The following is a 27,054-nucleotide window of genomic DNA, read 5'->3' on the forward strand; positions in this document are numbered from 1 at the left end:
TCCTGTTTTTTTTTTCCTCCCCTCTCCATTATATCATTTTAATCTCTTTCGTATAAACCTCTGTCCAGTGTGAAGTAAACGAGGAAGGACCTAGAAATGGGGGGCTCGTAATCTTTATTAAATAATCGTACACGATATAGATGAAATTGTTCGTTAGATAGTAATTAATTGACCTCGTGGTGTCGCCTGCCTTAGCTTTTACTGCTAGTTTACGCTTCACCACGCGGCCAATTAACTGAGTCTGAGAGAAATTAAGTGCGAAGAGAGACGAAGAAAAAAAAAAAAGGGAAAAAAAAAATAATAATTGTAATGAAATCATATTTTATAAGAAGACGTAATTCCGTAAGAACACTTATAGCAATGAAAAGTCTGTCTAATACTAGGCAAAGCCCATAGGCCAGGTGGACGAATGGAAATAATTTTAAAAGTGGATTAATATTTAATAATAACGATAATATTAACAATGTTATTTTTTAAGTGTAAGTACTGTCATCCCATCCGTTCCTCTTTCCCTCGTCCTCCTCCTGCTTCCTGCTCCTCCTTCTCTTCGTCCTCTCCCTTATTGTTCCCTCAACTGATCTAGATTACATATATGTGTATATATCTCCGTCTATGCACGAACCCACAAAATACGTATATACATGTATATGTACTTATATATAAATATATAGATATATTATACTCGCTCGCGCAACTGCGATAAAACGCATTTGTTTCGGTTCTTTTTCTCACTGAAGTGTTTTATATCATTCTCCCCACATTTTCCTCCTGAAATTTCTAAAAAATCAATTCCCCTATCGCGTACATGTATAATCGCAACGATAACGGGTTCGGCTAAACACAAGCAGCTTCTTACCGGATGCAAAAGATGGAATATATCCATGTTATCGCTGTTGCGGACATCAAAGTAATTACGTTATTCTTAATTAACGGGAATTAATAATTGCACTACATTAGTATAATAACAAACAATAATGTATGTCGTCGCTCCTATTCTGTAAATAAATACTATACCGTCTAAGGAAACGCGTTTGAAACTTCTTTGAGATATTATAACGAACATTTCTTTTATTTTATGCAATTGTGGAGTTGATGGATTCATAAAATTGTACGTCGGAGTAACGAAGGAAGATTAATTGCATTTTATTTATATAGCAAAATGTAGTGTGCATTCGTATTTTTGAGTTACAAGCCGCGATGTAACATCCTCAAAGGTTAATCTGTAAATACTAGAACATCTAACTATAAAAATTGCATTTTTCTTTTATTAATATTATCATTTGCAAAACAATACTTTGCATGTGCCTTCCATATTTCACATATACAATATTTATACTTTATAAAATATTATTATCAAAAATATTCATCTTTTTTTTTTTTTTTTTTAATTTTATGAACGTAGAAAATACTTTATACGTAATGCATAAAATAATTAATGTTAATACAGATACCGATAAAATTTCTATCAATTTCATAAACATTTCTATTAAATTGTGCTATATAAAAATCTCTTTTTTAAAAAGACAAACGCTTTAACATGGAATGTTAACGATCCAAAACAATTTTTTTAGCTGTACATCAACATTTAAGAATTAAAAAAAATTATAAATGAAAATAAGTTGTTTGAGCTTTATATTTGGAGTTACAATAATTTAAAGAAAATGTTTAAAATGTGCGTATATATATATGTAACTCGAAAAATAAAGCCTGAATAATTTATAATTATATACTCTTAACTACTTGCTTCATTCTAAATTCATTCCTGAAATTATTGGTACATCAAACCTGTATATCTTCAATATAATATCAATATTGTACGAGGTTAATTATATTATTATATTTTAAAAAAGTGAACCAAGTTATATTTAAAGCTTCTGTTTTCTCACTATAGTTGTTAGTAATTGATATGTAAACTTTTTGCAGTACGCATAATTTTTTTAATGCTGTCTCTTACATTCAATAACATGAATTGTAAAATATATAGAAAAAAATTATTTCATTATTAATCTGCATTAAGATATAATTTTATTTAAATATTCTACATGTCTAATAAGAACAGGAAATCTTGTAACGATTGATTAATTCACACCTATCAGTCTATAAACTAAAAAAGATTTTCTATATATTTTATTAATGCATATTATTGAATGTATAGTAGCACGCAAAAAAGAATTAATCTACTTCAATATATATATTATAGGAGTTAGTCTTAAAAATTTCTTAAAGTTATATTTTCATATTACAAATTCAGTATAACTACTATGAGAAAAAAGTGCCTTAAAAAACTTTACTACAGCATTTATAGTGACACTGTCGCATATTTTGTTTGAAAATCACACGGATTAATTTTTTCATAATTTTTTGTAACAACGAATGGCATTGCCATGCAAATTTATTGAATTTTAAAAATAGTCTTACCTATTATAATAAAAGTTGTTAGCTGACTATTTTCTGATAAACATAATATAACTATAAATTACTTTTAAGGAAAGGCTTGAGGTATTTATGGAAGGATTGGTTAACGCTTTCCTGATTTAAAGGACTTTTCATTGCCTCGTCAAAGAGACGTTGATACACGTTGCCGTCATACGCGCCAAGCGCGGATGCGAGAATTTCGTCGCGAATATCGAATCCATCGACGATACCGACAGCATTTGGACGGATTGCAGCAAGCATCTCTTCGAAACGTGTTTGGAGCGCCGGGACATCTTCATTATTCAAACAAGAAAACTGTAATTACAAAGTACATATTATTGAAATGGCTTAGTATTTATCGAAATTACAATAAATTTAAGTTCACGAAAAATTCACTGACCCGAAGGAAGTCTCCAAGCCGTTGTAGTACCCAATATATCGCGTACAATTCACAAAGCTGCATTAAAACTTCGTGAAGCTGTTTAGACACGGATGTCAATCCTCTAACATTTTCAACGAATCTCATCACTAAGAAAGCTCGACAATGAGATTCTGCACAATGTGCTAATTCAATGCTAGTTTGATTCCACGCGTCTTCTGGTGCCACACCACTACGTATTCTACGATCCATATTTTCCGTTGCCAGACGAATTTTGCTATAAAAACGTTATATAAATTGCAACATTGTATGATGCTTCATTTTTCGGTCATTAATATATTCTTATACATGACAGTAATTGTTCCTTTACGGATGTTTTTCATGTAGATATTTACCCTGCAGCAACGGCTTGATGCGCTTGCACAATACACGTTAAAGTATTTTTCCAAGGACGCTGTTTTACTCCACGTGAAAGAACAGCTAAATATCCAACAGTTGGCGGTAATGGTTCACCGCCAACAGCTTGCCTCCAAGCTTTCACCAAATATCTAGCCGTTTGTAAAAGTAAAACTGTGTTTTCGCCTTCATAAGTGCAAGTAGCAGTCACTAAACCATAAGTTGCCGGCAAATTGCTCGCATCCATATAACCATGGCCACCGCATGCCAATCGTAATTGTTCAATGCCAGTAGCTCCGTCTGATGATGCAACTGCCTTTAGACAGCAAGCCAGTGCATGTAGCTGCAAATATATCAATTAAATTTAAAATCATTCTTTTTAGTACAAAAAATCTAAAACAGTAAATATTTTTATACAATTTTTGTTTTTTTAAATGACATATTTTAACATACCTCTGGTAGTCTTTCTAGCTCTCCTTGATCTAATTCAGCGGTCACATTATTGTACATCTCCCAAATCCATTCGGCACACATTCGAAATGCAAAACATGCAGCAAGATTGGGAAACAATTTATATTGTTGAGTAACATAATTCATAATCTGCGATTCTGGTTCACTAAAATAAACAGAAAACAACATTTAAAAATTATATTAAGATAATTTAAAACATGTAAGACTTTTAATAAAAACAAATGTATTCCAACAACTTTACTACAGATAGCGATATGTTAAATGTTAATTAACTCGCTGTGAAAAGGAACTTGTTCAAGATAGAACGATAGAAAAGAAATAAATTAACATGAATATTAGACACATTTAAAGCAATTTACAAATTAACTCAATGTTAAATTTTTATCAAAATTTAAATATTTTAAATATTGATACTTTACGTGTACTTCTCGTTGAATATATAATCGAATATAAATTAAGGAAAGTAATAAAATCTTTAGATAAATTTTTTTAATTAATTATAAATATTAATTTATTTTTGTTTACGTACTCGGGCTTTATCTGACTCTGTCGTCTTACTGCGCTGTATCTAATAGCTATTGTCACCGCCTTCGACAAATAATTAGAAATATCGCGTACTAATACGACTCGAACGAACATCATTGTACCGTAGGTGAGTTTATCACTAGGCGCTTTTACATAAGTTCCATCCTCTAGTACCTGAAAATTCGAATAAATAATTCCTTTAACTTCTCCATTAGGTTTATTGTTACATAGTCAATCGTAAATGCCTCGTTCTCTCTCTGTTCCCATTACCTGAGAATTTTTCATCAGCATGTGCTCGCGCGGTATTCTAACGTTCTCAAAACCAAGGAAACCGTTATTAGTTGCATTCATTCCTAACTTAGTGCCAATTTCACCGATTTTTATACCTGAGAATAAAATTAAATCATTTAATGGCGAGTTTATTCGTGAAATTATGATTTTACGCACCTGGTAAAGGTTCATGCGTATCTTCGTCTCTGAGTTGCACAATAAAAGCATGGATGCCTCTGCACTCTCCTTTTGTATATAATTGTGCAACGACAATTGCATAATTTGCCGTATGGCCCACTGAAAGTATATCATTTTCTATGAACCTTGGAAAAAAATCCAAATGTATAATTATTTTGTAATAAAAAACAAAAAAAAATAAAACTTACAACCACCAGGCCACCACTTGTACGCTGTTAAGGTAGGACTATTTAATACAAATTCTTTAGTGTCAGGATCGTAAGTCGCTGTAGTCTCTAAACCTCTAATGAACGTACCATGGCCAAGCTCTGTCTAAAAGCATTTTTTTTTATTCTAAATATTCTCATTAATAAACATTTTTTCTTCTTTTATAAAACAAAATGCACAATTTAAATTTCTTTTAGTTCTGTGAGAAGTCTTAAAACGCAACGCTAGTATCGCTGACAGCAAATCATAATACGCTGAAAGGCAGATATGACAACGGCAGCTAGCGAACGTGACTTTAGCGTCGTGTGCGTCGAGTTTCACATGTACCGCATGTATATACCGCGCCGGCCGGATTGCCGATGACTGATTTCTCTCCGTTCTCTCATCCTCTGCCGCTTAGAATTACGTACGCTAGCCGCTGTTGCCACAGAAAACGAAATATCTGTCCTTCGGTGTACAACTGTTGTACTTTGGCTGATAAATAGAGATAGTGATGGAAGTCAACTGACGCGTAGTTAAAAATATTATATGACATTATATAATATTAAAAAAGTAACATGTTCGCGGCTAATAAAAAACATACCTGGGCATAAGTACCAATGATATTACAGCTCCAAGCCCTGGATATCCAGTATCCCTGCTGCTCGACAGTGCCCTGTCCCATTATAGCAGGTATGAACATCACATAATGCAAAGTCAATGGATTGCCGTCCTTCAATATCGCTGAGCCTAGCATGCCTCCTAAAATTTGTCTGCAAAACAGTAAGAATACTTCATCAAATAACGCTTCGTCAGACTTTATAAAAGAATTTCCTTCACGTGGAATATTAAACTTTGCATCAAACATTTTATTTGTGTATCTTACGAGAAAACATCCATGCCGCCTTTTCCTGAATCGTGTAGCTGTTGCACTTTCTGTAAAACTCTGCATCCTTTCATTATCGCTTCCTCGTAAATTTCTTTGTGACTTTTGTATTTTGCAGGGATCTTGTCGTGTAGAAGTGGATCGCTTAGAAAGAAGTTTTCTGCAAATAACAGTATTCAAATTACTACTTAAAAAGTAATTCAGCAAATTCTTATACTAGAACATTAAGCTAATTTAATTAGTATGCTTTAAGATATCATGCCGGAAATTAAATACGATTGAATAAATTTGAATGATAAAATGTATATATATATAGCCGCATTTCAGGGTGAAACGGTTTAGATAAATGATACAAAGCTCCGAAGTAGTTTTACGTCGATGTTTCATCAAAAGTTGCACAACCAGTTTCTAATTCGACGAACTCTCGTCATGATTATTATCGAGTCTACTTCACGTGAATTTTGAACTGTGTCATAACATCCTTGATATAAATAATTCTACAAATACGATCGTAAATTAGTTAATCAACAACTGGACAAAACAAAATCTTGTTTCCCTATCTCACGTAATTATACATGTTATTAATAGATTTATGTTTAATGGAAGAAAAAGTACAACAAGAATGTGTAAGACGTTCTGCAAGTCATTTGCAAGTATCTCTTATAATTTCCGTTAGTGTTAGTAATGGCAAGATATAAATATAATAAATTGTAAAGTCCAAGTATATGAAATATGAAATTCAAAACAATTACGCGTGTTAAGCGCGTGTAATATTTGTACAAGATGATGCTCTGCTTTTTTATGCCTCTTATCAGCTGAGATAAGAAAATCACGGTTTAACAAATTTGTGTAATCTTAATATCTTAATTTCTTTAGACATAATTTGAATTTTAAATTAAATATTTTAGTATATAAATATCTTTTTAAAGAAATATATCAAGTCATATTGAAATTTATTGTCACATATAAATTCTAATTTTCTTCATATGTGTAACAATATATGACAAAATACTATCAGAAGTGACAATCGCAAGAACCGATATACTTATCAATTAATTTAAAATTCGCATTATCCTTTTTGGAATTAAGAAAAAACACTTCAAAAAGGAATTGACAGTTACAATCACAATTTCTATCAATTATAATTATTGTAAAAACATTGTAAAAATGTTTATGCATGACCAATAACTTTAAATATGTTAATGTAAATTATTCAATTAAAAAAAAAATCGCTAGGATATTATTTGTAATGAAAATAACAAACCTTGACGCAAATAGTATTATTAAAAAAAAAATAATAATAATAATTTTCTCGTATGATGAAATAATGAACGACTGCTCGGTAAAGTATAAACTTTTTTCGCGGCTTCCACACTTTTTCCCCAGTAATTCAGCCGTGCTTGTAGGAAACGCTAGAAAGTCGGGCGCATTTCTCGCCATAAAACGAAGTGGCTTTTAACGGAATTACTTCGCGCAACGGTATAATACAAAGTTCCCTTCCTGCTTCGCAACATGACCGTTACACACGTTACATTCAATTCGCGATTAAATTGCCATAAATGTGACTCGATCGTTCCTCGCGTGACAAATAAATAAACATATCGGTGGCTCGTGCAACAAGTGACAAAATCGGCGCAGGAATAAACGCAATACAGATATACTAGATGTTATAAAATATGTAGACGTTTGGCGAGCGTAGACATCAAGATCCGGCGCGCTCTTTATCACGTAAGAATGAGTAAGAGCTGATAAAGCAAGCGATTAACAGGCCGGCGGTTGGGCGTTGACATTTCGCAAGCGGCTCCTTGAGGGCAAGGACGAAGAGCGGGGATTCTCTTGCCGATGATGTAGATGCGGTCGGGCTAATCAGAGCAGAACGACGACTACGAACCTAATTCGCGCCGATGAGACGTCTTCTCCGCGCCGCTGTCCCAGAGGCTCGTCAACTCCGTGGGATCGAAGCTGCATCTCTCGCGCTCGCGCCGCAGATCCGCGTTCACAGTAGATACCATCGTTTCCTGGTAGTTGACTTGAGGTAAAGCAAGCTCGTCACGCGGTCCAGGTCGCATCTATCGATCACCGGATCCGTGCGGCTATAACACGCGAATCAACGCTGATCAACACCGGCACCCCGATTCGGACTCGGCCACAAAGATTCACGTCGCACCAGTCTACTTTAACTTGATAACGGACGCAACGCGCCAACTGCGACTGATACATCGGCGCTTTTGATGCGATTGTCTGATCGAACGGGCTGCAGACGCGCAGACGCGAATTCAACGACCGACATCGCCATCTAAAGATCGCCTACGTTTACTTCTTCGCAATGGTCGATCTTGTAGAAGTCTGTATTTCGTTTGCCGTATCTTACCTCGTTTTGCTTTATTTTAATTTTTTTTTTTAATATATTTGGAGATTGGTTTATCGTCGGCTATTGGGAGCAAGTAAAACGAGTTATCGTAACGACTGCTAAATATTCAGTATTGTTGCTCGAAGACGAGTCAGACGGAAATTAATTTATACGAAGTCCGCTATGGGCTGCTACTTTTTTCACTTCTAATCAGACATCGTGGTATAATTGAAATAAATGTTATTTTTATCACTGACAGTGGTACAGATTCGTAGAATGTCTTTATTAATCCGAAGATGCAAATTCGACAGTTATTGGCGATATCTGAAGCTTGTTAATCGAATACAGTGTCACGAACTTCATGCTAGATCGTTAACAAACTTTGTGTTTGCTTTGCGAACATTTTGCAATACACACGTGAGATTGAACATTGTAGGTAACGAGACGAAAAAGTTTTTAGATTATCTCACGAATGAATACAAAAACCAATCTTGGAGGGACAATAACTTCATCAATTTTATCAATTTAAATAGTTCTTGTGATTTGCTGAAGGAGAGGATTCAACTTGTTGAAAATATTCAGAATTTGCATGAATTAGGTAAATGGAGTATGACTGTTACAATTGACACTGTTCACAGTAATTTAATAAATTTCCTTTATAGGGCAGCAGGATAAAGAGATGGAAAAATTAGTGGCTGAAGAAGAAGCTTTGTATATAAAGCAGCTAAATGAGCTTGACGAAAGATTATTGGATGAAATACTGGCAAACCTGTACAAAGAATCATACAGTAGCATTATTATTGAGTTAACAGCTGGTGTAGGTGGTCAGGAAGCAATGCTGTTTGTTAAAGATTTATACAATATGTATATAGGCTATTCTAAGTACTTAGGCTTGAATGCTGAAGTGATTGACATAGAATTTACTGATAACATGGGGATTAGACATGCTAGTATAGCAATATCTGGTGCCCAATTAGATAAGTTTCGATATGAGGGTGGTGTACATCGGGTACAGCGAGTACCAGTTACAGAACGCCTAGGCAGAGTACATACTAGTACAGTTTCAGTAGCAGTTTTGCCAGTACCATCTGAAATACAGATTACAATTAATGAAAAAGATTTAAAAATAGAAACAAAGAGATCGTCTGGTGCAGGTGGTCAACATGTGAACACTACAGATTCTGCAGTAAGGATAACACATTTGCCAAGCAAGCTGAGTGCTTCTTGTGAAACACAAAGATCACAAGTTAAGAATAAAAAGGTAGCAATGGACAAACTCAAAAGTCTGCTATATCAGCAGCAATTAAACAAGCAAACGTCATTCTTGAGCGAGTTACGACAGAAACAAATGGGAATGGGATTCAGAAATGAAAAAATTAGAACTTATAATTATAACCAAGATCGCGTGACTGATCACAGATTGGATCAGAATGGGACTCTGTACAACTTAACAGAGTTTATGCAGGGTGGAGCAGCTCTAGAAAAACTGGAGAATAAATTATATGATGAGATACGGAAGAAAACTCTGCTAGAAATAATTAAAAAATTAAAAACACAATTAAAGTGATACTAATTGTTTCTAAAACTATAATTTTTATATAAAAGATTGTATATAAGGTTTATTTTATATAGGCAAGTCACTGTACAAAATATAATTTAAATAAACATAAAGAGAAATTAATAAACATGTGCAGATTGGCATTAATTATTTATTTTAATAATTCTTATATTAATTACATATTTTAAAGCAATTTTACTTTATCACATTAAATACAAAAGTACAAATACAATATACAAAATCCATACGTTCATAATTTTTCTAGATCCACACGTTTTCTTAACTTATAAAAATCATGAAAAATGTCATAATTATTTTATGCATGTTTTTTTTTTTTTTTGGATTTCATATACGTTCTTTTTAGCCAGCTTTAAGCAGATTGCACACGCAATATTGCTATCTGAAGAGACTTCAGTATGCAGCACAATAGCAATCCGATCAAAAATTGTATTCATTAAAATAATCTTAACTTATCTGTACGTAATTTTAAAATAGGGACTTTTGTACTTGTGCAGATATGCGAATTTTGAAACGACTACTTATCAGAGATTAATTCCACCGTCTTTCTTTATTTCTTCATTCATGAAATTTGGTTTGTCATCCTTTTCATTTTCTAGTGAAACAGAAATATATATTTATAATTACATTTATTAACATTAATTTTGAAAATTAAAAATTAAGTTAATACCTTTCAGATCTGGTTTTATATCGTCGTCTTTTTTTATATTAATGTTCATAATGCGCATATCCATTTCTTGACCTTTTTCCAGACGTAATCGCTTCGTAGATCCCTTTAACATAAAAGAAATTTTAAGATTCATAATATATATTGTCTGTAATACAGTTTAAAAAAAAAGTATTATCAGACTAAATATCAAACAATTTAATATAAAAGTGATTACTTTGTACAATCGATTATCTCTGCGTCCACCTTCACCTTCATCTTCACTATCGCTGTATTCATTTTCTCGTTGTATTTTTTTATCTAAATCGCGTTGGGGTAATCTTTCATCAAGATTCTTTTCCTCAATTTCTGCATCTTCAACAATAGCACCATCTTCTGGTATTGCTTGAACTTGTACGCCTGGTGCATGAGGAAGCATTCTCAAATTTTCAAACAGTCTTGTTCTATAATTATAAAAAAAAAGATTATAAATTAATTTATTTATAATGCATAAAAGAAATAACGTAAAAATAAAAACTGCATAGAGAAATAGAAATTAAAACTTACTTAATTTTATCGAGATATTCGGAAGTGTTTTGATTTGTCATATTTGAAGGGCTAATATGCAATTTAAAGTCAGGGCCAAAATATTCAAAATAATCATTATATGGAAGTTCATTAGCAATTTCACATCCGAGAGCCACCGATGTTTCATATGTCCAGCATCTAGATACATTTCTAATGGTGTAACCGCCGCCTCCCACCATCAGAAAGGGTAAATTATATCTTTTCACGAATTCCACGCACTTGCCATGACCCCTCACAGTTAAATTAAAACATCCCAATCGATCCCCTGCATTGATTAATTTCTTGTATTGGTATCAAAGTTGTGCAATTTCATCGTAATAATAGTAGCTTCGAAAAAAATGTTACCTGTTAGTGAATCTGCACCACATTGTAAAACAACAGCAGAAGGTTGAAATGTCTCCATGACTTTAGAAATAATAGGAACAAATATTGATTCGTAGCTTTCATCATCCATACCATCTCTTAAAGGTATATTAACTGCATAATATTTGCCCTGTTAATAATAATAAAAGGAGGCAATATGTTTTATAGTGCTTTAATACTTTATATAAATTATAAATATTATTTTCAAATTGTTTTTACTTTTCCTGCTCCTATATCACGAAGATCTCCTGTTCCAGGGAAATACTCGCCATACTTATGAAACGAGACCGTCATGACTCTATCCGTTGTATAAAAGGCTTCTTCCACGCCATCACCATGATGAACGTCGATGTCAATGTACAAAACTCTTTGATGATATTTTAGCAATTCTAAAATCCCAAGCACAATATCATTTACATAGCAAAAACCTGAAGCTTCACTTTTTTTTGCATGATGCAAACCACCACCCCAATTGATGCAAATTTCTGAGGCTTGCTTATTGAGCTTTACAGCAGCAGCTACAGATCCACCGGCTGATAACTGACAAAACTCATACAAACCATCAAAAACAGGACAGTCTTCTCCTACATTAACTGTAATACATAAAAAAAAATTAAAAAACTTTTTAACAATATAAATCAGACATAGTAATTATATTTAGTAATAATATCTTACAACGTTGCATTTGCTTGTTATATTCTGCCATATTATCTGGTCGTATTGATCTCAGAAATCTAATATAATCATCACTATGGAACTTTGTCATTTCTTCTGCTGTAGCTTTATGAGGTCGCTAGAGAGTAACAAGATATAAATACATTATAAAAATCATATTTAAAATTAAATGTGTTTCATTAGAAACTTAAAGTTAAATAAAAAATAATTTTAAAACAGTTCTTACATATATCTCCATCTTTCTGTAAAGACCATAATTTAGGAGTAGATTGTGAGTCATCCTTATACGATGTGGCTTCATAGGGTGACCTTGGCCATAATAATAATTTCCTATGTCACCTGGAAAGTGACAGAACATACATCTAAATGTATCAAGCATATAAAAAACCTCAAATATGGCATTATTAATCAATGATTTGCTCCAATGGAACTACAGTATACCGAAATACATTTGAAAATCTCTCACAACTTTTCTATAAAAAACCATATTAAATTTCACTATATTAAACGAATTATCGATTTACACTAAAAACATCTTTCAAAAATGTAAGACAAACCGAAAAAAATAACTACATCAAAGTTTAGCTTGAGTATACGGTAACAGCAGCCTTGTATATAAGGTAATTGTGTAATTGAGACTGACGCTACGGTCGCGCGATGGCTCAGCTGAGAATCTGTCGGCTTAACGATATGAAAATCGTATTATCGAACGTAAAGATCACGTAAATATCAATTTATTGCACTGAAACAATCACATTTGGTGCTATGCTTCGTATTTATCATCGATCGAGTGAAAAAATGGGCGGATAACAGCCGAAATGTCGAGTAAGATTAAACAGAGGTGGTGCATGGACGTAAGCAGTACAGGCACAATACGATGAGCTTTCAAGGTGTGCTTCTGTAGTTTCACTCCGACTTTCTTGATACTCACTGTCATAGTAGTAACAGACGCGTTTCTTAAACGGCTGCATGGCCATCTCCACGAGTCCTGCCCAGGTTAAAATCGGACGAAACACTTGATATAGAATTACACGAAGACCATGGATAGCAACTTAGACTGATAACTGTATTGGAGTACATGTGTTTGAATTCGCTTCGATTCGCTTGCAGTGCTTCACAGTGCTTGCACCCTAATGGTCGAAACCAGGGAAAACTCCCCCTCTTTGAAAGATGCCAGTCAGTTTTTAGCGACGCCACCTGACCTGAGTTAGAACTAAAACCAGCCACATGACAGTGCGGGAGTAAGTCGCGCTACATTCAAATCGCAAATGACTTCAATATCGACTAGAAATCTCTAGTAATCACAGAGCGCACGTTACGCACGCGTTTTATGTTTAGGCATTAATTTAATTAATTAATTTTTTAAAGATAAATACGAAAATTATAATTGAGTGATTTAATTCAACGGATATCGCGACGTAATCACATTAGGTCCATATTCGCGATAGATCGACGTTATCGTTACATTACATTACAATGCACGTTAATATTTTTATCACGCCGTCACCTGTGTAGAATAAAGAAAAAAAGATGCGGCGCACGAGATGTGTAAGCGGATATGGCGTTTGCTGCGACGACGGCGGCTAGCGTACGTGACTTTCTCCGTTTCGTTCCCTCCCTCGGCCGCCGAGGACGTGCGAGGTAGTGGTGAATAGCGTTCCCTCATTGTCAGTCTCGACGACCGGCACTTCGCGACACATCTACGCGCGCGCTTCGTGTGAAATTCGACGCACACCACGACAAGGTTACGTACGCTAGCTGCCGTCGCCGAAGCAAACGCCATGTCTGCCTTTCAGTGTTACAATTCCGCGTGTGAGATTTTAATAAGTGACAGCCCACGCGCGATCATAGCTTACTATCCGCGATTTTCACGAGTGTCCTGTGCATGAAGGTAGGACCTGACAACCTGAGAGGAGGAGCAGGTCCCGGATGGACATCGGGCATCGGCGGAACAACGTTTGGGTAATTATCTTTTCTTAATTATATTAAGATAACATTAATTTTTTTTCTTTTCTTCGTAATTAATTATTATTTAAATCATATTTTGCATTGTAGTTTTTGCTTGTATGTTACAGAATATCATCGTACCATGGCATCATCATTATCCGACTCCGCCCGCGTCGCATCTAAGGTAAGTAGTTTTTTTCTTTACAAAGGCAACGAATCAACAATAAAATATTATTGTTTTTTCAAATGTATAATTCTGATATATAACAATATATTACAACTTGTAGAATTGTTGCCTACAGTAGAAGTACCGTAGTTAGAAAAGTAGTTAGTTTGCAAGTGGAAACTTTCTCAGCCACTTGCGGCACGAGATTCGTCTTTCTCGGCCACTTGCGGCACAGCTGACATTTTCGTTAATTTTCCTATTCGATACGATGAGAGTAAAAAATATTCTGTAATTCGTAAAGCGAGAAAACTAATCAGCGTTGCGAAAAAGAGACAGTATTTCGAAATAAGAAGCAATAATAAAAGTAAACTTATTCTTAACACCAATTTCTTTAGACAGGATTTTTAAACGTTCCTAATAAATGTGTGATCTAAAAGTATAAAAGTAAGATCAACAAATTAACGAGGCAATTAAACTAATATTAATATTATACAATATTAAACGGTATAAATATATCGACAAAAAAACAAATAGAACAGCAATTGGCATTATAAGTCGTGAAATCTTTTCTTTTTTTTTTTAACAATTTGTAGATAACGCAGAATAGAGAGAAGCCAAAAGAAACAGAACGCAGAACATATATGTGTGAGAAAAAAGTTTCAGGAAAAGAGACAGTCATAAAAGGTTCAAGTAAAGTCTAGCTTTCTCTTGAAAAGTTGTCATTTTGATACGAAAATGTTTTCGTTTTACATAGGCAAGCCGTTGAATATAGCAAATTGTAATAAACTCTATGTAATACAAACAACATCTCCCGTTCTTCACGGAACTCTCGTACCCGTAACGAGGCGTATCCGAGAGCAGGAGTTCAGCGGTAATATGTAGAACGTTCGGTGATTTAGTCGATAAACATACAACAAGATCTCATATTTCTCTTCTTTTTTTTTTTTTTTTTTTTTCTTTGTCTTAGCCGCGTGTCCAAAGGCACACACTTTTTTAAATACACACGCACGCACGCACGCACGCGCACATACGTACAGAACAGACACACATCTCAGTATAATACAGCGATATACAAAATTAACGTTTCGTAATTTTCTATAAATGTCGAGCGTCATCCCGCATCGGTTCATAATGTACAAAGCGCATATGCGAATGTATCGTAGTATATCTGTGAACATGCACATATTTAAGTATATACGCAACCCTGCTTCGACACTAGAAAAATCTACGATCGGTATTCGTAGTCCGTTTTTCATTTCAAGAACGTTTTAAGTAATGCCTTAAGATGCTAATACTTCCGTGATTAGTTTACAATATCTCAAGACAGTAGTTAAATTAATCTTAATTAAGAACGGACTATAAATACTAGTTTACGTCTCAACGAGTTAGAATGGAATTGTCTAGATCGAATCTAGATTATCTGGAGCTCTGTTGCATGGAGCTATCATTAAATTGTCCTATCTACATATGATGAAAATGTGAATCGATTGAAACACTTTGATCTTTCGAACGCATTCTGATGTTTAGCAAAAAAAAATTGTGTTCTGATTGTCAAAGAAACAATATTGTTTTAATAATAGATTTAGGAAAACTATTATATAAAAAAAAAGTATCAGCTATTTCAACGTTATATACTCGGTGCTAGAAGTGCCTCTAGACAGTTACGCTTATTTGAAATACATTCGATTTTATATCCAAGATATCTATTAGATAATATTACATAATAACATATATGATATATGATACCAAAAAATACATTGCAAATGTAATTTTATTAAATATTAAGATCTAACATACTTTTTTTTATTCCTTATTTTACCGTTAAAGAATCCAATCGCTTATCTTCGATATAAATGCAAAGTTTTGGAAGAAAAATGGTCGTAGAAAAAATTAATTTCAGAAATTTCACGAAACTATTTAGTTTAAAAAAAAAACAAATTTATGATTTGTTTTAAATAGTTTCTTTTTACGCGACATAATTAAATGCATTTAGAAAAGTCACACATTGAATCGCAATTGTTTCTCTATATCGTGATCAAAAATGTGTTAGCGAACAATTCTACGATAAGCGCATTTAATTCTGTTCATCTGTTCATTTGACGATCGATGACGATGGAGAACAATTTTGTATTTTAGCACACATTTTGATATCGATCACGTTCGCCACATTTGATTGATCGCGTAGAAATTATGGAAATCGTTCAAATATGCGCCATGTAACAATCGTAGTTATCGAACGAGACAACTGGATGTACAAATATTCACCGACGTCAGGCGTAGATCCGTTCAATATAATGAGTTTCATTGATTAGTTTGACACCAACTGTTGGCTACGAAGTCAACTTGATCTTAGCCAAGAAAGGTATTTCTTTGAGTCAGTACACATATCAGCAACAATATCAAGAGGAACAGATTCGATCTGATGCTTGGTGCCAAACCGCACTGATCTTTGATCTCGCTTTCGCGAGTATGCGAGCGTATACACGATATTGGACGTTTCCTTGTAAGACCGGAAAATGCCTTCTGACAGACCAACGTGTTATTTTCATAGATTACCTCTTCAGGTTTGACGCTATGTATCGGCGATGTCGTGTCGCCGCAATCAGTATTTACTACTACCAGAAGCATGCTAGTATTTGTAACCGGCTGCACTATATACCATCCTTGTTTACAATTTTCACCTACGTCTCTATCGAATGAGTCGAACGAGGCATTGCGCAAATATAAGTATACCTGTAAATTTAATGCATAAATCTTAAAGTATATCCACAAGAATTTCATCAAAATCAAAATAATAACTTATTTTAAAAGAACGTATTTATAAATATTGTAATTGTTAGGAAAGTTATCTTAAAAAAGAGCAATATTAATCATCTACAGTAAATTTTATTATAATTACAATAATTTGTTTTTAAATTTAGACTTACCTCTTGATCACACACTTCTAGATATGTACGGTTGATCACAACATGTTGCTTAAAGAATAATTTTTCATCTTTTGGTTCCATTGGCGGAAACATTTCTTCGTTTTCATGATAATCGTCATGAACGGCTGTTTCATCATCGCTAAGATAACTATACGCTTCCGCATCATCAGACTCTACTAAGCCTGTTTTTGCCCACACCCAAGCGATTTGACTAATCACCCATATTATTGCTTTTTGTAAATGCTTCCATGGCTGTAATGCAATATTTTATTTTACTATTTACTGTTAGAACGCATAAAACTTCGATATATACATATAATTAGAAATAAATAAATAAATTATTATTGCAATTGAAACCTTACAGTAAGTAGAATGTTGCCAGCATTCTTGCTCGATGAAGTCTTGAAACACACCGCCTGATAATCATAAACTCTCAATTTTTCAAAGACACCATCTCGAACTAAGCTTGTCATTATCGGTCCTCTGACATCGCCGAAGAATTTACCGACATTCCTTGTTTCGTCGCCGGCAGCGATAATGTAGCCATTATTGTCAATAAGATAACATGCCCAGACATCGCCACAATGCTTATTACCATCGCAATTACCATCGCAATTAAATGTTATATTCTGAAGAAGCGCTTGCAAAGCAGTATGCTCGAATTGGAAGCCAACGACCACGGCTGGCGCCTTTTTTTCTGTAATTTTATTTTTATAGATTTAATCTTATTCTTTTACTGTGCATATAATTTAGATTCTTTCGTTTTTTATTAAGTTTTATATGAAATAATTATTAAACTTGTACAATTAGGAAAGAAATTTACGATAATTAACTTATTTAATTATTCTACTTTAAATTCGAAAACTGGAAGCAATAGATTATATTTTTATTTCGGTAAGAATTTAAATATTAACTTACTAATAAATACAGCCCGACTAGCGGTAACTATAAGAGTGCTGTTGTCTTCACTTTCGTCTTCGATTGGCACGGAAAAAACGAAACTGTCCGGATCTATATAGTATTGCTCTACCGCTCGTTTATACCAGACTTCGTCGATGGCACGAGGATATAGTTTACTGAAATGATCTTCTGGTACCGTACCCTCATCTGGGGGAAGAATATCTTGCCACCTGGTCAGCCCGCTATGTGTGGCCATAAATGCCAGGATCACTCCGAACCGTTGTTTAAATTGCTCCCTACGAGAGAAAACACTTAAAAAATAGCGATTCAGATCATCCGCGATTTGAGCTGGCATTTACTGGTACAAGAATCATTATATTTTAAAAATTATGCCGCTTGGTATGCAACTATACATATAAGTTATACATATCTCCAAATGCATACATAAGCTAGCAGCTCTTTTGCGCCATATGCTTTTCGAAGAAAAAATTCAAAAAGAAAAAAAAAGACGAATTATATCTGACTAAAAATAAAACATAATTTTACCATATAATAAATAAATAAGATATTAAAAACTTGATAGAGAAAGAATTAGTTTTTTTTTTTTTCGTAGTATGGCGCAAACGAACGAATAATACTTTTAAAATAAAAATGCTATTATAGAATAATCAAATATTCGGGAAAATCCTCTTGCTTTCGCAGTATCGCTCACGAAGCATTTCTCCTTTTCAAGCTTTTCTTCCTGAAAGATAATAATTACCCTACGAACTAGTATGCGTCAACCTTAAAACTGAAAGATGAAAAAAAAAGCAGAAAGAAAACGGACAAAATTGTATAGCATGGTATAGGAATAATGAGTAAGTATTTTATGAAAGAGATAAAGCAAGTATAGCAAATCAATTTTAAAAACTATAAAAAATATGATCTACTTATTTTACGATAAAATTTAATATACAGAGTCTTTTTTTTAATATAAGTTGAAAAAAGAAATAAGATATAAACCTAATTATATATAATAAAATAATAAAGTTAATTTTTTTATAAAAGGTAAAATGTGGAGAAAAAAAAATGAAGGAAAAATAGAACGAAAAAGAAAAGAGCAAAAAAAATATATATATATATGAATATATAAAGAGTTAACACTCGTATTATTATATAATATATGATACAAATGATTGATAATTAATTTGTTACTTTCTAAGAATGTAAGGTGCGTTGTGATGGAGTTACCTGGTCATCTGATTCATCAGCCTAGCTAAAGGTCTGCATGGCGTCAAAGTGGTAAGTACATTAGTTAAAAGGAATAGGTGAATTTTCTATCCTCATAGAAACAAGAGAAACATGACAGAGATAAATATAAAAAAAACAGCTGCATAAAATAGAAAAATGAAATAGAACACAAGACGAAGTACTTGTGTGTAAAAATAAGCGCATGTAAATTTTGATTCTGATAAAACAATGTAGAGAAAGAGTGATATCTCCGTTCTAAAGGTTGAGTGACGATTAATCGTTCTATTTTTATTTATATCTACTATCTTTTGTTTTATTTATACAATTTTTTTATTTCCAACGGATTATTCATAATTAAATAAGTATTCAATATCGAATGTTCGCAATGCACTTGAAATTTGACTCTATCAAGTTTTTGTTATAGTTTTGATCAATAGTTCTTAATAATTATAATTTTAATCGTAATATTATCATTATAATTAAAACTTTAAATGAGAACAATGTAATCATTATAAAACGCGAGTTTGTTAGAAGATTTGATCGATTAATCGCGCGCTAATTTATGCAAGTAATAGGGAAAAGGAAAATTTGTTCGTTTCTTCAAGTAATCTAGTCATGCTGTGTAAAGCACTCTTTCGTTGACTAAGAAATAGAAATTATGCTTACTCAGAGCTTGGATCCTTGGCACCGGGTGGAGTCTGCTGAGCGAACCACTCGGTTGCCTTAGCATCGTATACCAAACTAAGTAGCAGATTCCTGTCACAATAGTACGAATTCCTATCGGCCTTATAAGGATTAGCTGTTAAACATAAAACAAGTTAAAATATTAATTATATTCCAATATCATTCGACACAACAAAAAAATACATTAATAAATATAACAAGAGATCACTTAAATAACTAAAAAAAAATCGTAACTTACGATGAGAGCTATGACTGGAACTCGCAGCGGAGTATTCCGGCGGTTGGGATCGCTTCATATCAATCCACTTCCAGCCTGGTAGGCGGGTACGCTCCAAAAAATGTAGGAGCTGTAACTCCGAGGTATTGAACCTGTGTTCACCCTCGTAGTGATACCTGACATTTGTGCAAGAAATTTGTATAATTCATAGTTATCGTATTAATTTATAGCCATATTTTTCTTATGTCTTGCATGTGTATATTTTATTTTAATGTTAATAAGAACGAACTTTACTGACCGAACTGAGAATTATCGAAAGGGCTCTTTCAGAACTTACTTGCAATACATCCAATGGGGGTGCACCCGCCAGTTACTACCCGCGAAGTAATCTGTCACGTTTTTCCCTACAATAGTTCAATTCGTTCAAATTTGATATAGACGATCGAAGACAGCGACGAAAGCCTCGATAAATTATTAAGAAGAAATTTCTTATTTAAATAAATTTACAATTTCAATCCAGTAGATAGTATTATATTATTAGAAGCTTTCGTCGCTGCAAATACTTTACTAAAATTAAAATACGTACCTTTAGCGTGAGATCGATGTATTTCTTCGATAGCGTGCACGCGGTAATTCCCGAAATGATCGTGTTGAGGCAAACTGACTACGATCGTGAATGGAGTATCTGTTATTCCTACATAATAATAATGTCTTTTCACTCTTCCGACGCGTTTCTAAAGCAAAAAACGAGCAGAGAATGTAAAAATGTTTGATCATAAGTATCTATATATGAAAATATATTTACTGTGTTGAATTGTAACAAAGAACTTACCATATCATCGTAATGATATCTTGTATAAAGCGTAGCGCTACTATTTATCTGATTTACTATTTGGTGACGCATCTGTAAAAAAAAATGAGCAACAAATTAGTAATTACTTATTAAGAACACATGTAAGTTTAAGCGACAATTTTACCTGAATAAGTCCTTCATTGAAATCTCTGGGACCCTTATCATCATCTGTTAATTCAACTTCCGCCATATCGACGCTATTATATGCTGGCTTTAAAATGCCCTGGAACTATTTTTGAATTACAAATATTATTTTCATTACTTATATTTATTCTTATTTTATTATATCAAAAAAATTTAACGTTACCACTGGTCGAAGATCGGGATGAATTAGAATGAAACCATTGTTGGTCACGATGAAAGCATACCCATTGACACCGAGCTGCTCCCACGGAGAAGATAAGAAAAAGATTATATTATCATGATTTGCATTTAATATGTCATCAATTGATGCATTGTCGGCGTCATAAAAGCTATAATGAATATTAATAGCAGTTTCATGTCACTCTTCTTAATAGAACCACCGCATTAAATGTAAAAAAAAAATTAATTTTTTATCTAAAAGTTATAAATTTTAGCGTAATAATAGATTTTATATTATAAATGATTTTCTTTTTAGATATTAAACGTTTTATTTTATGTTCCCTCTAAAATCACATTATTATTTAATTAATAGTATTAATAACTGCTAAAAAAATAATTTGTTCTTTTTAAATTAAATTAAAATGTAAAACATACCATGTGTGGAATCATATATTTTTGAATTTCTTCAATCGGTACGTCCGTGCCAGCAACTCCAAGAAGATTGGCGATCATCGTCTGCGCAGACAATTATGGATACTTTAATTAGGGAACTTGCATTATGTTGCATTGCGTGACACCTCTATCATATACCATGACAATGTTATTATGTCGAAATAAATTATGAATTATCATTTCAAGTCGCATAACCAGAAGCGTATCTACCTTCTCCAACAATATTCTATCACAATGAGTTAGTCTACGTAAACACATTTCAGTATATCAAAAAATTATGTGTCAGAAATAACCACCTCTCGCGTGTATATAATGGTGAGCATGATCCTATAATAATTTTCAGTGATAAAGAAATATGATATTCACAATATTTTTGAAAAGTAACAACATTAAGAACATTTATTCAAATTATTTGCGTAATAATAATAAATTAAAATCTATTACTGCACAATTACACTCGAGTCAGAAGATGTCGCGTAAATATTCATTAAAATTGTATAAAAAATTATTTTTATTTTAAAAATATGTAAAACGTGCGCGCGAGAGGTATGATAAATAAGAGTATGGATATCTTGCGATTAGATGTAATAACTAGTTCAACTACTTTTAATGAATGTGTGTGTGAGTGCATGTTTGTAATAATAATAATAATAAAGATACATAATGAAAATTCTATAATTAAAAAACAAATTCTCTCTATAATTAATTAACAACATTGGACGCAGGCTACCCTAAGTGTTAAGTTCAAGTAACAATTCTCCGTTATTTCAAAGTGACGACCTTTCTCTTTCGATTTTAGAAAATAATTTAATAAAATATGTAATTTTTATTATAGAAATAATACCAATTATCAGTTGCACGTAATAGATAAATGTTTTTCGTTGAGTTTGAATGTTACAAGAGTGTAATACACAAGTGTGTGACATTAATTAAGATAATCTTGAGAGGTCGTCGCTTAAATTAGTTCTACGAATGTTTTTGACTAATGAAATCTAGCACTCAATAAATTGCCAAAATTCGTATTATTCGTATTATACGTGCGTGCCTGCTGTTACTCGTAATAAAAGAAGCAAGTGCCTGGAAAAAATAATTTTTACTACTCTTATTGTTAAAACATATCATTAATCACATAATATTTTTAAATCTATGTTTTCTTAAAATTTTTTTTTAATGTTACTAAATTCATTTAATTAAAATCCACTCATTTGCTTCTTTAATTAAAAATTTTCTTTTTTATTATGTAAATATATAATAGTCACTGCAGAACGATCTCTACGAATCAATCTTTACGTGGATGTTATTTTTCACCGAACGCAATCCAACAGGCGGGCAGAACTTTGCCTTTTTTCTACTCGTCTCGACATGTTACAGGATAGACTAACGTACCTAAACCTACCTAATAATGACTTGAAATAATTCAAGTAACTAATATTAGAGATCAACATAAGATATCACAGACTCGAATTTGGACCTAAAAGAGATCTATGCGCGTCTACGACCTTGTTCCAGCATCATTTACATCGTAATATTTTTTTATACATAATAAAATAATTAATAAATTGAAATACTTCTTTCTTAATAGACAAAAAAAGTTTAGAATAATTGCAACAGAATTTAAATAATATTTTTCTCAAAGCTAGAATTCTTCGAAACTCAACGAGTCCCACGAGTAATAAATTAAGATCCGTTAAATGACAATTAAGGCTGATAGCAAAGATGAGGTCGTAGGTCGTCGATCGCACGACAACGAAAGATAAAGATAAGGATGTACTATATGCATCATAGAACAATATGGCTGATTTTTTTTTGCTTTAACTGCCAACCTCTCTTGTTTCTGTCACCCAGTATGCTTCGTTCACCAGCACCTGCCTTGTGATGTTCTGTGGACAAACAGGAACTTAAAACCGAAGCATGTGCAGCGTGAATATATACCTCAAAGGAAACACGACGCCAATTTGGTAACTTTTATCTCGTTTGTCATTTGATGATCATTAACGAAAAAAAAAATCACAATTACGCGTTTAAAATATTAAAACATTTATAAAATTGTTGCGAAGAATGTGAAAGCACATGAAAGCTTAAACAACAAAAAAAGTGAGTGATATATGATGATTTGTAAAAAAAAAAACTGTTGCTTTGTCTTAACATAACTTAATTAATCCTTTAAGTTGTCCTTTAGTTGAGACGACTGTCGCTCTTCTGTCACTCGACTTTGGACTTTGTAAAATAATAGGCAAATAAAAATCTTACCGCGTTCTCACGTCGATCAAACACCGGCATGCTGACTGAGGTCATTAGCTTGTATTCTTGTAGTCCACTGGTTTGATCGTGCAGCCGTTTTTGCTTCTTCACAAATCGTCGATCCTGTTCTTCCATATTAAAATATCTCTTGTTCCTGTGGTAGAGCAAGACACGCTCTTTTTGCTCTTCATTTTCGCGCTGCTCCCACAGCCAATCGGTCATTTTCGGATCCGTCACGTCAGCATAGACGGGCGTCCAAATGGTTGGATGATCTGTGCGACCTAATACTAAAGGTCTCGCCATCACCGGTACATATTTTAACACCTGCCAAAATCGAAACAATCAGTAAAAATATATTCTATTCATTTAAATACCTTGAAAAAAATTCTTATTTGTTATAATTTTATATATTTAAATTTTTATTTGTAAATTTAACATATATAAATTTCTATTATAATTTTAATATTACATCTTACCAGTTATTTTTAAAGACTAGGATCTTTATCAAATTTGAAAGAAATTGAATCTTGCTTCACTGACCTCTTCTCTAACTTCCGCTGCGGTGCCTAAATGTACGTAGAATCCTCTATTGGCGCAGGCCATCCACTGTACTTCTCGGACATCCGTAGCCTCCCGACCGATTAAATAAGTAAATACTCTAACAGGCATATCGGCTTTAAATGGGTCTCTTGTATTGTTTTTCCAATTATATAATTCAAAAATATCTTTGAAGTTATATGGTACACCGTCGGTGATTAACATGATTGCCTGATTGCATCTAGCACCGTCCTGTTCGTTGCGGAATGTTTCGAGCAACTCAAAAGCGGTTCTCAAAGCCAAACGAAAGTCGGCAATCATATCCGTACGAAGATTTAAAATAGCTCGTTTCAACTCGCGTATATTTGCCAGATTTGCCTGGACTAAAGTGTCATTGAAGCACGGCACTACCTGTAAATATGTCACAATTAATTAATAATTCTATTAATATAATATTAATTTTTTATTTCTTTAAATTGATAAATTCAATTATTTCCATTTGTTTTTACCTGTTTAGTAACGTTGGAAAATGTAATAATGTTGACAAAATCATTATTACCGAGGGTGTCAAGAATGTTGTTTATTACGTGTTTGGCAATCTCTCGCCGTATTCCAGTCATACTACCGGACGTATCCATTAAAATAAGAACATCCTTTGGACTAGTAGCTGCTTCGATGTACCAACTTCTCGTTCTACAATCAAATAAATCAACTGGGTCCATATACCAATTCATGGCAGGATATTGACGCATGAAACCAGTTGCGCTGCCGAAGTATTGCCAGGACAACGATGGGTCTTGTTCATAATTGTTGATAAAAGTACGATCAAGTGCTTCGGACCATTTAACTGCCCGAATAACATCCGAAGCCCATTCATACACATTTGTAGGTACATGGACCGCCGACATATTAAGATTCACATGGCCACCGAAATGAGGACTGTATTCAAGATCAATAGTATTGTTTTTCGCATTAATAAATTCGAAACTTTGTGGTGGGTCTACATCGGGCGATGATAATGCTGATGTTTCAGCCACATCCATTATTCTCTGAAAGAAAAAAACCCTCGTTATTGCATTTTAAATATTTTAGAATAAATAAGATTAAAAAAAAAACCGCACCTTGATAGCCGAGATCTTGGACTCCATCATCTCCTTGATGTCCTTGGCAATCTCTTGGACAAGAGCATTTCCATCACGTGGCGTAACATCCGCCGCTTTATAGCTATCCTCAAATTTATCTATGTTCGTCACCAATTTGCCCAACTGCGAAAGCTCGAAACCTAATTTGTCCGCCCATCCTTTTACTCTGGCAATAAAAGAATAAAATAATCATACTTTAATAATAAGAAATTTTGTAAAATAACTAAGTAAAATTATTTCGTTATTACTGTATTTGTAAACAACTTATTTCATTATTCTCATTTTCTTTTTTTTTTTTATCACGAAGTTAACATAATAATTTTGCAATATTTAATTAACCATTTTTTAATACATAAAATGCAAATAAAAATAGCATAATAATTTAATTTCAACGATCAATAATAACACGATTGATAATTTTTGCGATATAAATATTCAATAATAAACAGTTCTCGCAAAATTTTCTTTTATTTTTGAAATTTTTTTACAGAATACCATTATTACAGCAATTTTATCAAAAAATGTAGTCCTTCACGACTGACCTAAATCATTATTATCATTATATCTACTGCTTCATTATTATATACGAATACATACAAAGTGATAAAGTGTGTTATTATTCGAGAAAATGTAAAAAAACTTAAGAAATCGTGAATACGTAGGTAGACAGATGATTGCCAGACCACGAGGTACTTACATATTATGAGAGATGCTGTCGCTACAGTCGGGTGCCTCAATCAGGATCAGGATGACGACGACAGGTATGAAGCAGGGCCTCATAACTTTCTTTGACCACCTGCTGACCACTTTGGCCCGCTCCTTAGGGGGTTGTTCGTACGCGAGAACACGGTAGACACAACTAAAATTCGTGTTTCACATTAAGAATGCGGTTGTTCTGCTCAACGTCGATCGTCGCCGTTGTTGTATGCGCACTCACTAACTTGGTCGTGGCGACTCACGCGGAGCTTACAGCATTTGATGTCTATAAGCGTTTTCCAGGCATATCGATTTTCTAGTCAGACTTGCGCACGGAAAACACGAGTAAACGACGTGCGACCGGTGCGACTACGCCAACTATCAAAAATCAGAATTAATAAGATTGTTTTCTTTATAGTTATCTTTCGATATGTTTGATATTTTGATTTGATTGCCGCAGAAGTGATAACCGTATTAAAATAATAATTAAAGAATTAAACTTACTACTGTTAAATTTATTACTATCTCGAGCAATACGTTAGTTAGTTATAATCATTCGTCACAGGTTTTCTTGGGGCATCTTCATTGTGTACATGTTGTATAGTTTTAAGTGTCATTGATGATATTTATAATGCACGATGTATATCGAGAATTATTCTTCATGTTTCCAATTATAGGCAAAATGTAACAACTACAATGGATTATTATTTTGCATAAAATCTGTGAAAAAAATAAGAAAAAATCAGCTGTAAAATATTTTTATAATTTAAATATTAAATGTTGTAAATTAAGAGATACGCAACTAATTTTCATTAAGACATATTAAAAAAAATA

General features: G+C 33.2%; 4 protein-coding genes across 8 annotated transcripts; 1 reads left to right on the plus strand and 3 right to left on the minus strand.

The window, feature by feature from the left end:
- LOC139101387 (acyl-coenzyme A oxidase 1) lies at positions 1–7,950 on the minus strand. The gene is made up of 11 exons (XM_070654534.1): positions 7,618–7,950; positions 5,727–5,886; positions 5,445–5,613; positions 4,843–4,966; positions 4,634–4,753; positions 4,457–4,572; positions 4,191–4,360; positions 3,644–3,806; positions 3,190–3,533; positions 2,816–3,071; positions 1–2,730 (listed from the first exon to the last, which is right to left on the minus strand). Exons 1-11 carry the CDS (start codon positions 7,793–7,795, stop codon positions 2,470–2,472), a joined length of 2,061 nt encoding a protein of 686 aa, XP_070510635.1. The 5' UTR covers positions 7,796–7,950; the 3' UTR covers positions 1–2,469.
- A 75-nt stretch (positions 7,951–8,025) lies between these two features.
- On the plus strand, positions 8,026–9,753 carry Mrf1 (mitochondrial translation release factor 1). The gene is made up of 2 exons (XM_070655879.1): positions 8,026–8,674; positions 8,739–9,753. Exons 1-2 carry the CDS (start codon positions 8,314–8,316, stop codon positions 9,641–9,643), a joined length of 1,266 nt encoding a protein of 421 aa, XP_070511980.1. The 5' UTR covers positions 8,026–8,313; the 3' UTR covers positions 9,644–9,753.
- An 8-nt stretch (positions 9,754–9,761) lies between these two features.
- Positions 9,762–13,056, minus strand: LOC139101960 (histone deacetylase HDAC1-like). Its single transcript, XM_070655542.1, has 9 exons — positions 12,856–13,056; positions 12,151–12,263; positions 11,925–12,042; positions 11,469–11,842; positions 11,232–11,379; positions 10,866–11,151; positions 10,537–10,762; positions 10,323–10,425; positions 9,762–10,247 (listed from the first exon to the last, which is right to left on the minus strand). Exons 1-9 carry the CDS (start codon positions 12,899–12,901, stop codon positions 10,177–10,179), a joined length of 1,485 nt encoding a protein of 494 aa, XP_070511643.1. The 5' UTR covers positions 12,902–13,056; the 3' UTR covers positions 9,762–10,176.
- Positions 13,057–14,739: 1,683 nt separating this feature from the next.
- On the minus strand, positions 14,740–26,925 carry Stj (voltage-dependent calcium channel subunit straightjacket). 5 transcript variants are annotated; one of them, XM_070674584.1, is made up of 20 exons: positions 26,725–26,925; positions 26,222–26,598; positions 25,504–25,690; positions 24,892–25,431; positions 24,386–24,793; positions 23,855–24,169; positions 23,428–23,484; positions 21,587–21,667; positions 21,156–21,230; positions 20,973–21,077; positions 20,828–20,899; positions 20,582–20,729; positions 20,333–20,384; positions 20,017–20,171; positions 19,761–19,893; positions 19,095–19,127; positions 17,883–18,160; positions 17,327–17,661; positions 16,965–17,216; positions 14,740–16,770 (listed from the first exon to the last, which is right to left on the minus strand). In XM_070674584.1, the coding sequence occupies exons 2-20, from the start codon at positions 26,302–26,304 to the stop codon at positions 16,387–16,389; spliced, it is 3,693 nt and encodes a 1,230-aa protein (XP_070530685.1). In that variant the 5' UTR covers positions 26,305–26,598; positions 26,725–26,925; the 3' UTR covers positions 14,740–16,386. The 5 variants fall into 5 exon arrangements, with proteins under 5 accessions (XP_070530685.1, XP_070530602.1, XP_070530846.1 ...); XM_070674501.1 differs by having other exon boundaries at positions 20,333–20,399; XM_070674745.1 differs by lacking the exon at positions 23,428–23,484 and having other exon boundaries at positions 20,333–20,399; positions 26,725–26,924.
- Positions 26,926–27,054: the final 129 nt, after the last annotated feature.

The sequence above is a fragment of the Cardiocondyla obscurior genome, linkage group LG01 (genome assembly GCF_019399895.1).
Source record: "Cardiocondyla obscurior isolate alpha-2009 linkage group LG01, Cobs3.1, whole genome shotgun sequence".
NCBI lineage: Eukaryota > Metazoa > Arthropoda > Insecta > Hymenoptera > Formicidae > Cardiocondyla > Cardiocondyla obscurior.